The 18770-nt window shown below is 47.4% G+C and overlaps 1 protein-coding gene across 1 annotated transcript in view; it reads left to right on the top strand.

Moving 5' to 3' along the window:
• The window catches only part of ARFGEF2 (ARF guanine nucleotide exchange factor 2), a 2106550-nt gene that overhangs the window by 1281442 nt on the left and 806338 nt on the right, over positions 1 to 18770 (top strand). The window contains exon 31 of the mRNA XM_069651280.1: positions 16078 to 16213. Within this exon, the coding sequence (XP_069507381.1) occupies positions 16078 to 16213 (136 nt within the window). The remainder of the gene's footprint in view (positions 1 to 16077; positions 16214 to 18770) is intronic.

Below are 18770 nucleotides of genomic sequence, written 5' to 3'. Positions count from 1 at the left end.
CACTGAGGGTGCTGTGTAACACACTTACCAAACATACATGAAACCCTATGGTGTAAAAGACCCCATCGCCCATTAAACACATTGCAAAGTCAAAGGATATCTCAAATCATGTCTAAGAGTGGGAGAAAAAGATCTCACTCTTAGCAGGAGAAAAAAATAAACCCCAAAAATCCAGCAAAGCTGCTGGGGGACTCACTAGGTTTGGGAAATTAGCCTTAACAGAAAATTCTCCCTAACACTCATGCTCCCAAGGCCGCGCTCCAGCGCGCCTCTAAATTTAAAGGGGAAGAAGGTTTTTCTGGTTAAAAAAAGGTTCCGTCTCCTGTCCCTTTCAAGGGACGCCCATGCAGTATGGACGAAAGGGGGACTATGGACTAAAGGTACGTTAGTTATTACAGTGAGTAACTATTAATCTTTCCTCCACCCCATCCTTCCAAGTCAGTGGAGCGATTCAATCGGGTGGACCCGATGAGGGCTCTCAGCTACTAAGTCTCTCAGACTCGGGACGTTAGGAAAGATAACCAGCTTTATGTGGGTTAAACTGATGCCTGTGTTGGCAGGGCTGTGAGTAAACAGACCATCTGAAATGAAGGCAGGCACCCAACACGTGGCCTCACAATATGCAGAAATAAGGATAACTCGCCCGTTAGGGAATGAGACCAAGAGATAAGTTGCAAGGATAACATACTTTATATCAAATAAAGAATGCAAGCAAAGAACTCTGCTGCCCGGGAGCGCTCTGCAAAAAAATACATGGGCAACACATAAGAGGTAGAATCGTTATCAATTATGTCATCACATACAGTAAAAAATCAGGGTGCGGATTGGTGGGCCCATATGGCACGGACTGCTCCATAAGGGATGCCAGGCTGCAATTGGCCACTGCTTCCCAGTCGATCGGGTGGCACGTGGGTCAGCTGGGCTCATCTCCACGGTGAAGGTCAGGACAAATGTAACAAATTACGAACTGTCTAAGCTAAACAGGAACTGAAATATATTGGCATTCCGACCTCTACAGTCAGGGCTTCATGGATACCAGGATCCTGCTCCCAGGTGTCTCCCCCTGGGCGTTTGATCTACTATTTATGTTCCCTGATGCCCTGTGACACTAACAGACCTTTTTTGATTTGGGGAGAATATATTGCTGCACAGGATTAAGTCTATGGTGGGTGTTCTGGAATGGTCAGTACAAAGGTGTCAGATGGGTATCAACATGAAAAGAGAGTGGAGGGTCGGGGACTTGTGGGCTCTGGCCTTGCAGGGTGACGGGGCATGGGCAGTTTTGTGGAGATGGATGGGTACTTGTTCTGAGGCTTGCTTCGATCTCACGCTTTTGCAGAGAGCACATTGTAGAGAAGTGATGCTGAGCAATTGAAACAATAAATGGTTGGACTTCTGTGAGAACAAGGCTTGCGAGGACCTGCCATGGGAGGTGGTGATGTCTTGGGCTCTCTGAGTGAGGCGTTTGGGATGGGAGAGCTGAGTTTGCAGAGGGATTTATTTTTGGGCCTAGTAAAAAGATGGCGTTTTCGCCACTGCAAAATGGCATCTATTTTCGGACCTGTGAACAGTGTTATTTAGATAAATCTCTGTTATATCATACGGGAATGAGCCATAGGGATAGGTGTGTTTACTCCCTTGGCTTATACATCATTTAGTTACAGCGGGATGGGCTAAGGGGGTGGGATTGTATCATCTCCTTCCCAACAGAATGTAGATCATTGTTTGCATCTCAGATGGAAAAGATGTGCATGGTGGCCTCAGTGATAATTCTACCAGAGTTGTGGCTACCAACTCTGCCTTGGACATCTGTCAAGCGCCGACGGGGGACTCCTCTGCACACATTTGCAAAGCATTACGACTTGGATTCCCTTTTGGGACAGGACACACGCTTTGACAGGGCAGTCCAGAGTTTTCTGGTCTAGGCAGTGCCCTTGCTTGCCTCCCTCCTCCAGATCCACATAGTGCTATCAGAATTTATGGGAGGAAGGAATCCATTAGAACAACAAATTGTTTACCTCTCTGCAATGATCTTTCTAATGGATGATCCTCCCACAGGTTGCTCATCGCCCTCCATACCTGCCCCACTTGGCAGATAGCTAGTGCACCTTGGTTCCTGCGAGTGCTAGTGGAAAAGGTTGTAGATGAGGTCACAGGGCATGGTGCTTCTGTATGTACTGGCCCAAACGTTCTGTCTTGCACTTTGCGCATAGAGGTGTTGGGCAGAGCAGTCGCAGAACCGTGCTGCGTCCCTGGTGGCAGAAAGGTTTCTGAAGAAAACCTGTGCTACGGATGAGATTATCATAACTAAGGACCCATTGGGAGGAACATCCTTCAGAAAACATTACTGAGAGGGAAGTAATTTGTTCTTTTTTCTGTGTTTTTAAAAAAAAAAACCATGAAGGCTAACTTAAGGTAATATACCTCCCTTTCCTATTTACAGGTTGTGATTATAGCCGTCACCCCTGTATTGGGGGTGTACATGACCAGCAATGGCCCACAGGCCCAACACAACGGACGGCCTCTGCAAGGGTTAAGGGTGGTTACCGGCCATGTTCACGACAGGGGATAAGTGTACAAGGGATGATGGCTATTTGCACCCCAGCGTGCTGTCCGTGGTGCAAATAGTTGTATTTTATTTTTTTCATGGGAGTCTGGCTCAGCAAGTATTGTGCAAGCACAATCTCCCATGGAAATATTTTTTAAACCCAAGATGGCCCGCCACCATAGTAAATAGAACTCTGACTTGGGCCCTTTTCTATTTCTATGGTGGCTGGTGGGAAGGAGCACTGGAACCTGAGCACAAAGCCCCAGTACAGCAGGTAAGTGGGGATGGAGCGAGGTGGTGGAAAGGTGTGGTGTGTCTTGAGGGGGTTGGGGGAATGGGGGACAACAGTTGGAGGCACACGGGGTAGTGGCTCTGGTGGCGGGAGAATCAAGCAATAGTCAAGATAATTAAGGTAGATAAGATTGGAAAGATTGATCATTAAATGGAGCAAAATATAATGGGACCTATTCTGCTCTCAATTCCATACAAAAAAGATAAACAGCATCTGCTCTTCAAGTCTTTCATCCACTGAAAATGATTAAAAGTATTTAAACTGCAAATGCAGATGTGATCAGTCTGGAGCACATTGTGTTAAGCTACTGGTTTACCTCTGACTGGAACTATGGCATTGAATGAGGTGTGTGTGTGTCTGTCTGTCCCGCTACAGAGGATTCACAGAGTGGTACTGGGGATCTCAACAGGCCAGGAAAATCCACCAGCTCTGTGATGTTATCCTCTGGAAAAGCTGAGGATCCCCATATCTCCCAAAGTCCACCCTATGGGCCCTCACCTTGTACCCAACAACCAACCCTTCATTTCAGAAGCCATTGTGTCCCTCAAAAAGAAATGGAAATGTCTTTCATGAGGCATGAAGAAGGATGGCTAGTATTGGAAATGAGGTTGGAGGAAGGAAATTCAGACAAAATCTGCTCTGGGGACGGGGTGCTCGATAGCCCGAGCAAGATGGCCGCAGGTTGCCAGAGCTTCGTCATAGACGGACAATTATCCGACTATATCTTCCTTTAAAACACATCTAACATGCACGCAACAGATCACAAGGCTGTGCAACACTTGGACGAAGGCCCGACCTGATCTTAAATGAATATGGAGCAGGGGCGCCGAAGTTAATCGCATATGCGTGAGATGGGCCTGCGGTGGTGAACGCCAATTTGCAGACACCAGCGTGCCCCGTGAATGAGACCCAGGAGTGCAGCCAGCTCAGCCGCATGTACAACAATACAGCACCTGTCTGACACACACGCTACTTCCGGCGCCTGAATTCTGCAGAGGCGTAGCGGATGAAGATCTGGATTCACCCTCTGTTAAAAAAAAAAAATAAAAACGCCCCACTGGTACCATGCTGTGTACGGTAAGTCCAGGGCAACATCCCAAGGCACGGTACAAAGAGGGGAAACCTCTGACACACCCTGGGGGAAGCAGAAAGGCCGGCAACCTTATTCATGTGTTACCGACTCACCACATAAGAGCAATGGAGGTCGATCCATAGCGCGCGCACCGACTGGGTGGCTCCATCTCCATTACCATAGGAATGCGCAGGAACCCTGGAAAGGGCACTGGAAGGCAGTTGGCTAAGCCCCTCCCCGCAGTCACCTAACCACCTGGAGAGTGTGCAAGGTGGACTCGCTCCCATTATGAGAGGGTGGAGACAATGGATTATTATTTACAAAGCCCATGGGGCCAGGCAACGCTTGACACCAATACTGTATTGGCTCATGCACTCCCAGGGAGACCCTATTCCGAATATTGCAAGAACGTGCGGCAACTCCGAGGAGGGCATCTGAAGACAACCAGTTTAGCCCACTTCCACATTCTCACTCCAAGATGGCCGAATACTAAATACAGAGCTCTTCTGTGGGGCCCAGCACCATTGGCCTGGAAAGTTTCTACTGATTCCACCTTAACTACGACTTTATGCCACGTCCTAGCGACCACCGACACTCACGCCCCTGAATAAATGCACTAACGGAGGACTTGAAAGACTACCCTTGCATCTAATTAACTCTACCCGACATACAGAAGGGCGCACAACTAGAAACCGGAGACTCGCATCCAACCAGATCCGGCTATATAACAACTAAGAGTCGTGGGATAGACATCCCTGTTGGAGTGACAATAGTGCCCGAGGGATATGCCACACTCGGACTCTGAATTGGCCAGAGATATTACGGTGCACCTCAGAGATACAGACGCCCCATTACGTCACTCAGTGAGATACCGGTCTGGGATGCATGTTTCGACACAATTACAGACCGTTCTTGCCGAAATTAAAATCATTGGCCAACGGACCATAGAAACGAAATCCACCATCCAAGATCTTAAATGGGATCTTCAGGAAGTTCAGACGATAAAATGCCCAAGGGGAAAGAACCACAGACAACGAACAGAGAATAAGTGCCCTGGAGGATAACTAAGACACAATGGCGACTGACAGTTCCCTTAAGTGCAGAGACTAGGTGTCAAATTGGAAGATCAAGAAAATAGATCTTGACGCAATAACTTTCGGCTTGTGGGCCTCCCCCCGAAAATTCAGAGGGGCCCCATCTGGAGGCCTTTATATATGACTTCCTACAAGATGTACTCCACATAGACAATCCGAGAGAGAATATGTGGTTGAAAGGATTCACTGTGCCCATATCCCAAAACCAGCACCAGGAGAACACCCTCGAGTTATTACACTAACACTATTCAATTTTCAACACCAAATGGCCATATTGAAGGCCTACAGGACAGCCGATCAAGTACAAATCGGCAACGTTACTGTAAGACTCTTTAATGACTACTCAGCAGAGGTCTCTCGATGCCGAAAAAACTTCAATCCCATCTTTTCTGCACTTAAAGGCACTGAACACAGAAACCATTTTAAATTCCCTGCAGCATGGTGCATCGAACTAGAAAGACTGTGGCACTCTTTTGATGAACCAGAGAAGGCATGGTGATTTTCTATAACAGCGGAACTTGGTAAACACAGACTTGGACCATTCTGAGTCAACAGGAACACCGATGCTACCTCCCGCCTCTCTCCCCCCCAGCGCCGCCTCGGGGCAGAGGGAAGTGGCTAAAATCAGACAAGGGCCTTAAAGGCCCAGACACTGGACAACAAAGTACTGTAAACTGACCATCTAAAGGAGTAATATGCAAGGTATGAGAGTACTGCATGATAACTGCTTGGATGTGAAGGGTGGGTAAACATAAGTTCGATCCGATAAGTTTGATCTGATTGGACACGAACTCTGAGGGGAGACATTTATATTTTTATGTGCTTGTGAGACTTCTCCAGCAGCCTAAAGTGGCCCCCTGATGACAAAATCCTTGATTATGACTATTGATATGGTTATTTACAGACTTACCAAAACCCTCCTCGGAGGGACGTGGGAATGCATGGCAAAGGATGCTGGCACATTGGCCTGCATCCATAACTGCCATGCATGGGCTTCAATGCCACGTATTGGGAATGGAAAGATCTATCCCAATTTTCTTTTTAGTTATGTTAACATTATGGTTGATGTTCAAGTTATAGGTTGGGGTAAAGTTGTAAGACTAGGCATACTCATTCGACATAAGCAAACTCTATAAAGGCTATAAACGTTAAACCTCTGCCCCAGCGGGACAGACTCCCTTACTAACTGCAAATGGCCACACTTACTTTAATAACATTAAACGTTGAGGAACTGGGACATCCTATTAAGAGAAGATGCGTGCTAAACCACATGAGGCCTATAAAGATATATTGTATTTCTACAAGAAACTCATCTAAACGAAGCAGAATGACAGAAACTAGAACGCTGTTGGGTGGGGCTAGCTTTACATTCCCCATACCATGGGAAGAGGGGTGTCTCTATACTGAGCCATGAGCAAGTCCGTTTTCATATTCAAAATAGCATCACTGAATAAAGAGGGCAGAGGCGTTCTCTTGCAGGGACACTTACACCTATGCCCTATGACCTTATTAAACTTGTATGCCCCCACGATGGATACCCCAATGTTCTTTACCCATACTTTTATGTTTTGCGCACATTTCCTGGGGTATTTATCAATAGTGGGAGGGGAATTTAATCTGGCTATTAATCTGGCACTCGATCGGCAAAGTGCAGTACAATCAATCCAGTGACCCTAAGAAAACCGGATGCCTCGCAGACGCTAATGACCGATTTAGGATTAAGAGATGTATGGTGACACAAACACAATGACCCTAGGGGACTATACCTTTTTCTCCCACAGTCATGGCAGCTACTCTCGAATTTACTACTGGTTACTCCCATCTACCGCTCTGCATATAGTAGAAGGCTGCAATATACTCCCTACCAACCTGTCAGATCATGCACCAGTACGGCCACAATTAGATCTTCCAAACACGATACGCAAAACCCTGACATGGCGCCTCAATATGAGGGCACTGGGCTATCCAGATTTCTTAGAAAATATCAGAAAAGATATGGACACATTCTGGCTTACTAACCTAAACCCTGAATATGACTCATACATATGCTGGGGTGCCTTTAAAGCTTATACAAGAGTCGAATGCATCTCAAGATGGTCACATAAGTAAAAAATATTGGGAGGGGGGAGAAGCACAGTTACACAAAGACCCTCTATAGCTGAAAAGCAGCAGACGCATGAACAGCAGACCCTGACGCAAATATGCACACTTGGGGCGGAAATCAAGTGGATACCATTGATGCGTATCTAAAAATCCTAAACTAGCTGTACCAAACGTATTGTTTAGACAGTGACGGACCACTACATCTGATGGCTCTGGCACTGAAACAACGACAAGCTGCATAAACGATTGCTTCAATACATGACATCCACAGAACCCTCCGGTCGGGAGATGACCGAATTAATGCCTGCTTTGCGTAATATTATAAGGAACTTTATACAGCTCCAAAACCACTGACAAATAGACACATGATCCTTTATAGGACCCATTGTCCTACCGACAATCTCCAGAGCTCAGCGAGATGGACTTGACACTTCCATTACGGCGGCAGAAATTGACAGCGCAATTAAGTCACTTTCATCAGGTAAGGCCTCTGGGCCGGACGGAATCCTCATTGATCTTTACAAAATCATGGTGGACATACTGGCCCCTATACTGGAAAGTGTTCGCTGAGGTGACACTTCGGGGACGACTACCACAGACGATTCTGGCAGCAAATATAGTAGTGTTCCTTAAGAAGGGCTGGGACCCAGACGAATGCAGCTCTTATCAGACGCCAAGATCCTGCCAAAATGTCTGGCGTAAAAAATTGAGGAAATATTACAATGCTTGATTCATAAAGATCAAACCGGCTTCATCCAAAGTAGACATTCATGAGACTATATAGGTAGACTACTACACATTGTTGCTGAAGAATCGGACCTAGGAGATGCCATTTTGGCCATAGACGCCGAAAAGGCTTTTTGACAAAGTCCAATGGAAATCTGTTTTGTCTTGGCAGAATACAGTTTTCCGAACTCCTTTATCAATCTGATTCGATTGCTATATACTGAGCCTGTGGCGACTGGTCACGAACGGCATAACATCTCCCCCATTTAGTCTGTAATCCGGTACACAACCAGGTTGCCCTCTTTTATACGCCCTGCACATTGAACCATTGGCCACCAAATAACGCACAAATCCGGATTCCGCGGCATTCAACGAGAACCAAAACACCAGGTTTCCTTTTATGCAGATGACTTACTGCTATACGTCAGCCAATGCCCGACCTCACTGCCAAGAGTCCGATGACTTTTACAGGAATATAGTCCAATGGTAGGATACAAAGTCAACAGGGGTAAATCCAAGAGCCTTCCACTGTCGTGACATCCCATGGGACCCGGGTGGAACTGCCCCATTCCAGTTGCAGCTGCACCACATAACATATCTTTGGGTTAACATCTGTGCTTCTATCCATGAGCTCTGGGACTTAAACTAGCCACATATTCTAGAGCGCATCCAGCTTGACCTATCAAGATGGGGAAATCTAACCCTCTCGATGATGGGCAGAATAAATGCCATTAAAATGAACTTGATGCGATCCCTTTATGATGCGGCACCAGACAAGGATGTCCCTTGTCTCCTCTACTCTTCGCCCTGGTCATGGAGCCACTGGCCCAAATGATCCGACTGAACCCCAGAATCAAAGGCCTCCAAGTAGGCCCCACTCAACATAAAATAGCACTATATGCGGATGATGTGTTATTAACCATATCGGACACCACCCAATCGCTGAGGTCCTCCCTGGCAGAAATTCATCGCTTTGGTAAAGTTTCAGGATTCACGATAAACTTTGCGAAATCATCAGCTCTGGGGGTGAGGCTGGAGCTAGAAGACGAGGATTCTTTCAGAGCCCTCTGCCCGATCCAACTCAGCGAAAAGTCCATCCCCTACCTAGGAGTACAGATTACAGCCCGACCGGATGATACCTACCAAGCGAATTTTCAGCCACTATTCAAGACCTTGGAGGAAGACCTCACTCGCTGACTCTCACAGGAGATCTCGCTATTGGGCCGTATAGCGGCATGTAAAATGAACCTCCTCCCACGGCTGCTTTACACTTGTTCAGCCATTCCAGTTTTGATCCCCCGGTGCCCACTATTGCGCCTCCAGAGGAAGGTACTTCGCTTCATCTGGAAAGGTAAAAAGTCAAGGATCCCGCTCAGGACGATGCTGAGCAGTACGAACTTAGGAGGTCTAGGAGTCCCAGACCTCTAGAAATACCAGATCGTGGCCCAGCTAGCTCACACTGTAGGCTGGACGATAAGTTCGAACAGACCTAGATGGGTCGAGATTGAACAATCCCGCTTACCCCTCCCCCTCCACTTCCTCCTGCATCTTCCCCCGCCCTCCGAAGAACGTGGCCGACCATCCTCTCTTCCACTAAGCAGACTTTAAAAGCCTGGGAATGGACACGTAAACAGAGGGAAATCCATAGAGGCCTGGGCCCAGCTTCTCCGGTATTTCATAACCCTGCGTTCTCCCCAGGAACCCACCTAGCGAACTTTAAGAACTGGATCGCCGGCGGCCTCAGCTCTCTAAGCCAAGTTTTTGAGGGGAATTGGACACTCACCTTTGAACAATGCAAGAACACCTTTGGCCTGGTGGAATCAGACAGATTCACATATGTGCAACTACGGCATTGGTGTTCCCATCCAACAACACGCGAGGCAGCGACACGAGATCTAGACCCTACGGAGCTGACAATCGCAGGTCCCCCACACCGAGGACGAATCTCAGCGATGTACAAGCTGTTGCAGACAAATCTTCTCGTTGCTAGAGCTACCTACATGAACCAATGGGAAACCGACCTAGGACACCCAATAGAAGACCAGGTCTGGTCAGACATTTGGTCTCACACGTGTGCCTCCTCCTTCTGCATTACTAATCGTGAGTGTGCCCGAAAACTACCTTTAAGATGGTACTACCCGCCGCTTAGACTGCATCACTTCAACCCAGCCTTGGACCCTCGATGCTGGCGCCGATGCGGCCTACAGGGATCGTTCATTCATATGTGGTGGTCTTGCCCAGTGGTTACAAACTTCTGGCCCAATGCATCGCCACCATAGCAGACATAACTGGGATAAAGCTGCCCTTGGAGCCAGAATCAATTCTATTAGGAGCCCCGATCCCAGGCATATACCCAAGATTGGGTAGAAGAGCCACCCTCCTTACTCACCTGCTCCTGGCCGCTAAATTCACAGTGGCACGAACCTGGAAATCGCCAGAGGGACCCCTGATGATCCTATGGTGGCTGAAACTCTGGGACATTTTTGTCGCAGAAAAGATCACAGCGGCAAACAGAGGCCTCCTTCACCGCTTCACGAACATTTGGTCCCCAGTAATAGACTATGACCAGAGCTATCCAGCACTAACTTTTAAGCCACGAGCGGTAGCAAACTCTCTAACGACTGGGAGCATGGGGCTGATATTACGGCCAGAAGAAAAAGATTTGGACGTTAACTGAGGGGGGACGGGAATGGGGTTGGTAGGGGAGAAGATGATCAATGAGCTGTATAGATTGTCATGAAGGAGTATGTTGTAATGTACTTTTCTCTGGTGTGTCGATCAAAAATAAACACGTTTAAAAAACAAAAATGAACTTGATGCCGGAATTAATATACTTTGCTATGATGCTACCGTCCAGCCCCACCCCTAAAATGTATAAATATCTGAATACCGCTATATCATAATTTATATGGCGGGGGAAAAAACCATGCCTACAAATGGCAATCCTCCAGGCAGCTTAATCTGATGGCGGCTTGGCGCTACCCTTATGGAAGAGCTACTATCAAGCAGCAAAGATCTCCTAGGCGAAACAATGGCTAGATTCCAATAACGTAGCTAGCTAAAGGACGGTAGAACTAGCTATAATGCACCCTTTGAGCACGATGGAGATCATGGCTATTCACCCGACTAAACTGCCGCAGCGATTCAAAACGCATCCTATAATTGGACCGACAATTGCACAATGGCACAAACTACGATCCAAACCAGGAATATACACAAAACTGTCGCCTACATGGAGCAGCAAGCGTGCATGCGCTTCGATCGTTTGGAATTCACTATATATTGCATCCCTAACAAGAGTGAATGTGTTCACGGATTCAGGTAATGAACCTTTGTGAAGGGAATTAAATATTGCCTTTTCAAACTGCGTGCCACATATTGGGCCTTACTATGGGAAACTGGCTTCAATATCAGGCGCTATACACTGTAATTGCAAAATACGCTGCCGACATCAGCCGGCAAGCTACCCCAGTCCCTTGCAAAGTAGAGATAGAACAATATATAGATACATTCCCACGACTCTGCACATTTTACGCCATGTCTTTTCCGAACAATGTGGGCAGAAATCATGTACTGGCAACGGCATGGTCCAGCGATCTTGGGGACTCAATCGATACCGGAGACACATACGATTATTTCACAGCCATACCAGAGACATTCCCTGAACTTCAAAAACAGGGAAATAAAATGTAAGATTATTCACTGAATCTATTATACCCTGGCTAGAATATTAACTGACCCAAACATTGGCATGCTGGCTTGGATGCTCAGAGATGGGTACTATGGGCCATATACTATGGTCCTCCCCGCACCCGACGACTTACTGGCATATGATTCACCAAGAAATATCACAAATAAGGGGGCCCACCTTACATTGACCTCCAACACCATGCTATTTGGCTCTGGCAGCAGTGACTGGCATGGGGATGTGCTTACCTGCAGATTCATGGGCATCATGCTCCTTTATGGTGCGCAAACTCAGTCTTACAGTGGAAGAGGTGCTCCCCACCCAAGACATTTCAGACCAGACTATCATTTAAGATCTGCGCAATGGAACGTGCTGCGTTCAAGCAGCACCTCAAGAATAATACAACACAAGCGGACAGATTCTGGGAATTGTTAGACTCGTATATTTGATTAAAAATGCTTATAGGATCACTTCCCGGAAATTCATCACAACTAAGAATGAACTGCAACACCAGTACATATATCAAGGGAGCCGGAGGGTTGGGCAAGGAACACGGGAGATGGAGCAGGAAAAAGGAAGGGATCCGAAGCGGAGATCCAAGAAGAGAGAGAGGGCCCCATAGTTGGACAGGGGGAGGGTAACGTTAAGATTGTTCCTAGATGATTTCCTTATATATAGACAGACGGAGGTAGACCGAATGGCACCTTACCAATTCACATTACAACTCATGTACAGTGCGGGATGCAAGAGGTCAAAAACAATATAAGGCTAACAAGATCTCATTACAACACTATTTACAGCCTTCTCATTATGGTATGATTTATGCTTTTATGGTTATTTGAAGATGTTTCGATACAAACCCTGAGCATGCAACTGGGGGGGAGGGAGAATGTGGGCCACGTTGGCCAATTCTTTTTTTTTTTTCTTCTTTTATGTTCAGTAATGATGATCTTTGTTCGATATCTTGACTTATAGGAACATGAGGCACATGCCTTCATCATTATGTCATGTTTTTCTTCTTCTCATGCTTATTTTCCTGAGAACAAAAGAAAATACAGATTTTACACAATAAATAATCGGCTCTGGAAAAAATGTGTTTATCACACAAGAGAGCTGGACAGGGATACCCAGGCCTTACTGCGGATCCTCTGGCAGAGCAGGATTCTGTGCTGAGAGCATCTCGTGTGCTCATGCCACTAATTGGACTGCGGAGGGGAGCCTTGTGAAGAATTCACAGCAACAGTAGAACACAAGCAGACTTAAGCATACACGCTGTGCGTGCATATGTTGTGCCTGAACAAAGGACATTACCTGTCTCATTGCAAGTGAGAAAAAGTGATCTCTAGACTGGCATGACATCACTGCCTTATGCCAATATGTTGATCAAACTTTTTCTGACCTCTAGTGTCAGGGACAAGGGCAAAACAAGATTACCAGAGGGAGACCACAACGGAAGCAATGTGAACACAGTGGACATGAAATTGGGGAAGAGTTAGAACAATTACACACATGCCCAACCAGTTCTATCATTGAAACAATTGGTACTCAAGCCAAGTTACAAAGAGAGGCAGAAACCTCTGGACTTCTAGGGAGTTAGGATGGTGTTCCAGTCAGTGGCCATGCTAACAATGCCATACTTTAGAATAGCTGAAAACCCAGAGGTGGCTCAGACAAACAGGCAAAACTAAGAAAGCTCAAGTTGAGAGGAGAATTGGGCAAAGGACAGGTTGGGGTCCTCGACTCAAACTAGCAGAAGCCATGGTGTCCTAAAGAACAAAACGAAGAGAATTACCTGTTTGGATGTTCAAACAGATCCTGGTGGTTGCTGAGAAGCCAATTGATCGTAAGCTTTGACACTGAGAACCTGACCAAAGCCTTTAATGTGATCAAACCCAGGAAAGTTTTCCTGGGCTGAGGGGCCATATGCCCCGACTCTTGGCAAAAACCCGGGCATAGAGAAGAGAATCCTACCAAGAATGGCCCATTTGGCCAGAGTAGGAAAATCTAGAGCTTGCATATGTAAAGTATCTACAGAGACCCCTGAGGGATGGATGGGGTACACTTCCAAGTCTTCGCATGACGGAGTGGAACACAAGTCTATGGAGATCCTGAGAATAGTGCACTGTTATCATCCGAGACTGGAATCACTGACCCTTACAGGTTGAAGTGCCGCAAGACATCAGGTACCCAGGCCGCACAGAAAGAAGGGAGGTGTGCAGGTGAACGCTGTGGGGAAGCCAAAACCTTCACAGGCTAGCGAGCCCATGAACAACCTGCGCCAGGACCGAAGTGTCATAAGTAATAAGAACACTGGAAGGCAAGGGAACCATATTGAAAAGTCGCATAGGGAGGAAGGGACGCAAACCTTTCAGAGATGGACAAGAGAAGCCCAGGGCTTGGAGAATCCGGGAGTACCCTGCAAGAGGGCCAAGGTTTCCCGCGGGACACAAGGACTGATAAAATATAGAAGGCCAAGAGCCATCAGAGTCAATTGAACAGTATAACTCTCATGCTACTCTGGAGGGTGAAGGCTCGAGTGAGCAAGCGGGGCCTTAGGCTACAGCATTGTTGGACAGGGATAAGACCAGTAGCCCGTTGGATCCAAGAATTGAACTGAGCAATCCTTATTTGACCATTTGAAGACACCTTTTTGCACAGAGTCATTCTTTTTCAACACTTGGAAACCTTTAATGAACTGAGTAACTTTGTAACCAGAGGGACTGAGACAGATTTGGATTTTTTAACTTTACAGACTTCGATTTTGAGCTTTCTGATTTCTTCTTTTGAAAGACACTGTGGTGACCCAGACCAGAACAGTGTCCTGGGACGAACATTTGATTGTGAAGATTGTCTGCAGGAGAGCGGGACAGCTAGGAGGTGTTGGCGGCCTCTCGTGTGAAAACACTTTTTCTCATTTGTTTTTTTTTCATCTGGTGGTAGGCCCAGTAAATCGCACAGGTTAGGATGGAGGACTGATTGTTTTAGTTATTTGACTTTTTGAAGAGCATTTTGGTCTTTTTTTGTTAGGAAGGGAAACCCCTTTTAGCAATAGAGCTAGTGAGACATTTTAATATTAATTTCAGTAAAGACCTTTTGTTGAATCATATCCACTTTTCCGAGTCTTACTTCTGGTTCACCACAGCAAGCATATGTTTTATGAGGTGATAAAAGTGGGTACTGCCAAGTATAGACTGGCATTTGGGGACATGAGACAGGTTTGGGCCCTCTCAACTGCCACATTCCCCCTCTGGGGTGGGACAGCCTCTTGTTTTAAATCTGGCAGGCCTCCCACCCCTGGCTGAGAAGAGTTATTAACCCCATGCGACAGGGTAAGGTTACTGACATGGTCACATTTGTCCAATGGAGAGGAGTAGTAGATGGGACCAAGGAGGAGGCTGCAACAGTATTCAATTCAGGTAAGTACCAAGGGCGTAAAGAGGGTCTTGGTTTCATTATAAGTTTGTATGAGGGAGTTATCTTCATATTGATGTCACTGTCTGAAGACCCCACAGTTGCCTGCCTTGGGGAAGGGTGAGAGTAGCCTAGGGAGACAAGATATGGATGAAAGAAGGAATGCTGGGGCATTGGATGCAGGAAGTTAAATACATTTTGTCTTTGAGAAATTAAGCGTAGACAATGCTGAGACAGGCAGAAATACATGCAGAAAGATCAGAAGTATAAGTACGGAAGGTGAAGATTTGTGTTTCCTCTGCAAAGGGGTGATCAGGGAATATAAAGGAAGTGATTTGTTGACCGAGGTCAAGTGGGTGAGTAGTAGGGGGACCAAAGAATGAGCTATGAGAGCGAAGCACCAAGCATGAGGTATGTTGCAACAGAGGTGTTGAGTTCTCAGATCTAGTGAAGGGCCTAGGAGATTATTGGCCCCCAGTCCAGAATGGTGGTCCAGAATGGTTGCTTGGAGGCCAAGGTTAACAAGAGTCAGGAGCACAGAGGGATCCACAGTATCAAAGGTGGCCGACAGATCCATAACGATTAGGATAGTTTACAGGTGTGAGCAAATGCCAGACAATTAGAGACTTTGGTTGGGGGTGATTCCGTAGGGCAGGGGCTGCGTTTTTGGTGTTGAAATAAGGAGATCCTGTTGCAGATGAGTCATTGAAGTATTTTGGAATAGTGGATGAGGAGAGATACAGGCTGGTAGTTGCCATCCGAAGGTGGCTTCAGGATGGATGGTGCAAGCTGGTCGGGAGGTGCACAGATGGGGGTGCTGCTTCATAGGAAGATATGGGTGAAATGAGTGGCAAGAGGTACAGATAGGTGGTGGTGGAGGAGAGATAGGAGGGTGGGGTAGGTGTTGCCAATGTTTTTAGTTTGAGGATAAGTAGTGGGCAACATCATTAGCAGAGAATCTTGTGTGCTGGTAACAGGTGCTAAATCCTGTCAGTTATTGGCAATTAAATGCAAAATTGAACTGTTAACATTGAAATGTTCAATCTCCTTTGAATAAGTTTTCCATTGTTCCCTAATGGGGCACCGTGCTATTTACAGTGTTCTTAATATTAATTTAAATGTAATTTTTTGTTTGTATTTCAGAAGTCAGAATGGATGACCACTACATGCAATCATGCACTTTATGCCATCTGTGATGTGTTTACACAATTCTATGAACCTTTGAGTGATGTTCTTCTTTCTGATATATTTGCACAATTGCAGTGGTGTGTTCAGCAAGGTAATGCATGTTCTGATTGTTTTCAAATGTGTGGCTTTTGTAAGAATAAATTGAAAATATAAAAGAACGTTAATGATAGCTCAGTAGTAAAAGTGTGCATAAACAAACAAAACACTTCTTCTGGGCATTGTGCAATACCAGTCTTGACTAATGGGAGATGAACAGCTATTTGGAAATAAGTTTAAACCCAGCCCCAAAAAAAGCATTTTCCTGCCAAAGCTGGGATTTCATGGGTTTGATCCAATGCAGGGGAGGGGTTGGTGGTGGCTTAGCTCTTTATCCTGGACTGCTCCTTTTTTGTTGAGGGACTATACAGACTTGTATGTGGTTGGGGCTATAAACAATGGAATGTTGTCCAGGAAAATGTCTAGTGATTAAAATGTATTGATAACTTTCAATTCACCACTTTTTAGTTTTGGTAGTTTGTCTGCCTACGGAGAGGTTAGGCTTATACCTGCATATTTACTCTTTGTGCCTATGCAAGCAAGCATTTTCTCACTGATGAGGCCCAACATGGATGAAACATGTCTGAAGTTGCTTGGATTCCCTTGAGCAGAGAACTTCTAACTACTAAGAGTTGAGGTTTTATTGCTCTTTCGCTTATACTAATTTGCAAATTGTTGAACCCCTTCTGGAATGGTAGAGAAAAGCTAAAAAGGACATTCGAGGGGATTGGGTCCTCCGACATATTCCAAATCTATGACAGTAATCACCACAGCTGTGCTGCTTCGGAAAATCTTCGGCGTCCTGCGTCGATGACGTCGATACACCGCCCTCATGGACCTCCTCCGACGGTCGACGTCACTGGATGTTATAAGTAGGACGCACGACGCCCGTAGCCTCAGTTCCGTTTTTTCCGCGAATGTGCTCGCTTCGTGAATCTCTGTAGGCCTCGACTCCTTGGAATTTCTGTTGTTCATCTCAGTGCTTCGAACCCGTTAGTTTGTGAAGTTATTCTTCGTGAAGATGTCTACCTCGTCTTCCACACCGCATCCGGGCTTTAAAACGTGCGGGGACTGTGGGTCCAAGATGTGGGTCACGGACCCGCACGACACCTGCCTCTGGTGCCTCGGGGAGGCCCATGACTTGGATGACTGTGTCGACTGCCAGTCGCTCACATCGAAAGCCTTGCGGGAGCGCAAGAAGTTGTTATCAGTAGGTAAGGTGTCCAAGCCCCGGAAGTCGAGGTCTGCGGGGCTTTCGACGGACGACTTGAGGGGCGACTCTCCGCGTCGTCGTATGTCCAGTGGGTCTCGGTCACGGAGTCGGTCTTGCCACTCCTCTGCCTCTTCGAGGCACTCCAGGAAGCGCCGTCATCGGTCGCCTTCCCCGTCCTCATTCGAGGACTCCGCCAGTCGGCGGGTCGCTTACCCCCACCAAGCATGCGACACCGGAGGAATGGGCTTCCTTCGGGAAGAAAATGTTGGCGATTCTCGAATCGCAGGGCACTGGTCCGTCCACGCCTCCGAGTGTGGTCGGTCATGATCAGCCGAGAGATGCCGCTCGCACGCCTTTGGGTTCGGGTGGTCATCACGATTCGCGGGAAAGGTCCCGCTCGGACAAGGGGAATCGTTCTCTGCATGTCCGGTCCAGGTCCGGGCCTCGACGCGCTCGAGACCGCATGAACCTGTGAAGTCTTCAAGGAAAACATTAACGCCTGTGGCGCTGAGGTTGTCGACGGACTCTCTCGAGGCTCCGCCTCCGAGGCAGTCATCGATGCCGTCGGCACCCAGGATGTCGAGCGACACGCTCGGGGCTCTGCCTTCGAGGCCTGTGTCGACGCCTTCGAGGCCTGTGTCGACGCTGTCGGTGCCGCGTCTGTCGTCGACGCCGATTCTCCCGACGCCCGCAACGCATTTCGGGGTGTGTCGACAGGGGTACCCCGTGGCTCAGGGAAACCACCTAGAAAGGCTCTGGCCAAGGTCAAGCATGGCTTTGGTTCCAGTTCTGTGCCTTCTTACCGCCATCTGGAGGTCATTTCAGTGGTGGATGAGGGCTCTGATGGTGGAATGGTGCCTGACACGGTGCCTGACGAGATTCTCTCGGGCCATAGCCAGTTTGAGGACCTGAGGCAGTCACTGCATGATGCTAGTGGGCTGGACACCTCTCCGGAGGTGGAGTTTTGTAGGCCTGAGCCTGGCACTCATGCCGATTCTTCATACCGGCGCCTTATGTCACGGGTCACCGAGTGCTTAGGATGGTCTCCTCCCCCAGGGGAGTTTGTTCAGGATGACCTTACGGATATCCTCGACATTGGTCCACCAACTGACACGGTACTGCCATTCCATATGGCTTTGCAAAGAAGGGTGGCAGCGGCTTGGACTGTTCCGGAGAGTCTCCTGGCAGTGAGCAAGTCTTTGCCGCGAAAATACCGCCCAGCCAGTAGTCGCCCCTGCTACTTGTCCAAGCACCCTACTCCGGAGAGTTTGGTGGTGCAAGTGGCTACGGCCCCGGCAAAGCAGGCGGCGTACCCTACCATCCCTCCTGATAGGGACGACAAGCGTTTTGACGAGTGGGCGAAGAAAGTGTTTTCTGCAGAGGGTATGGCGCTTCAGGC

Source organism: Ambystoma mexicanum, chromosome 3p (genome assembly GCF_040938575.1).
Source record: "Ambystoma mexicanum isolate Mex_15411 chromosome 3p, UKY_AmexF1_1, whole genome shotgun sequence".
In the NCBI taxonomy this organism is placed as follows: domain Eukaryota; kingdom Metazoa; phylum Chordata; class Amphibia; order Caudata; family Ambystomatidae; genus Ambystoma; species Ambystoma mexicanum.
The sequence above is the reverse complement of the archived record's forward strand: the minus strand, read 5'-3'. Positions and strand labels throughout refer to the sequence as shown.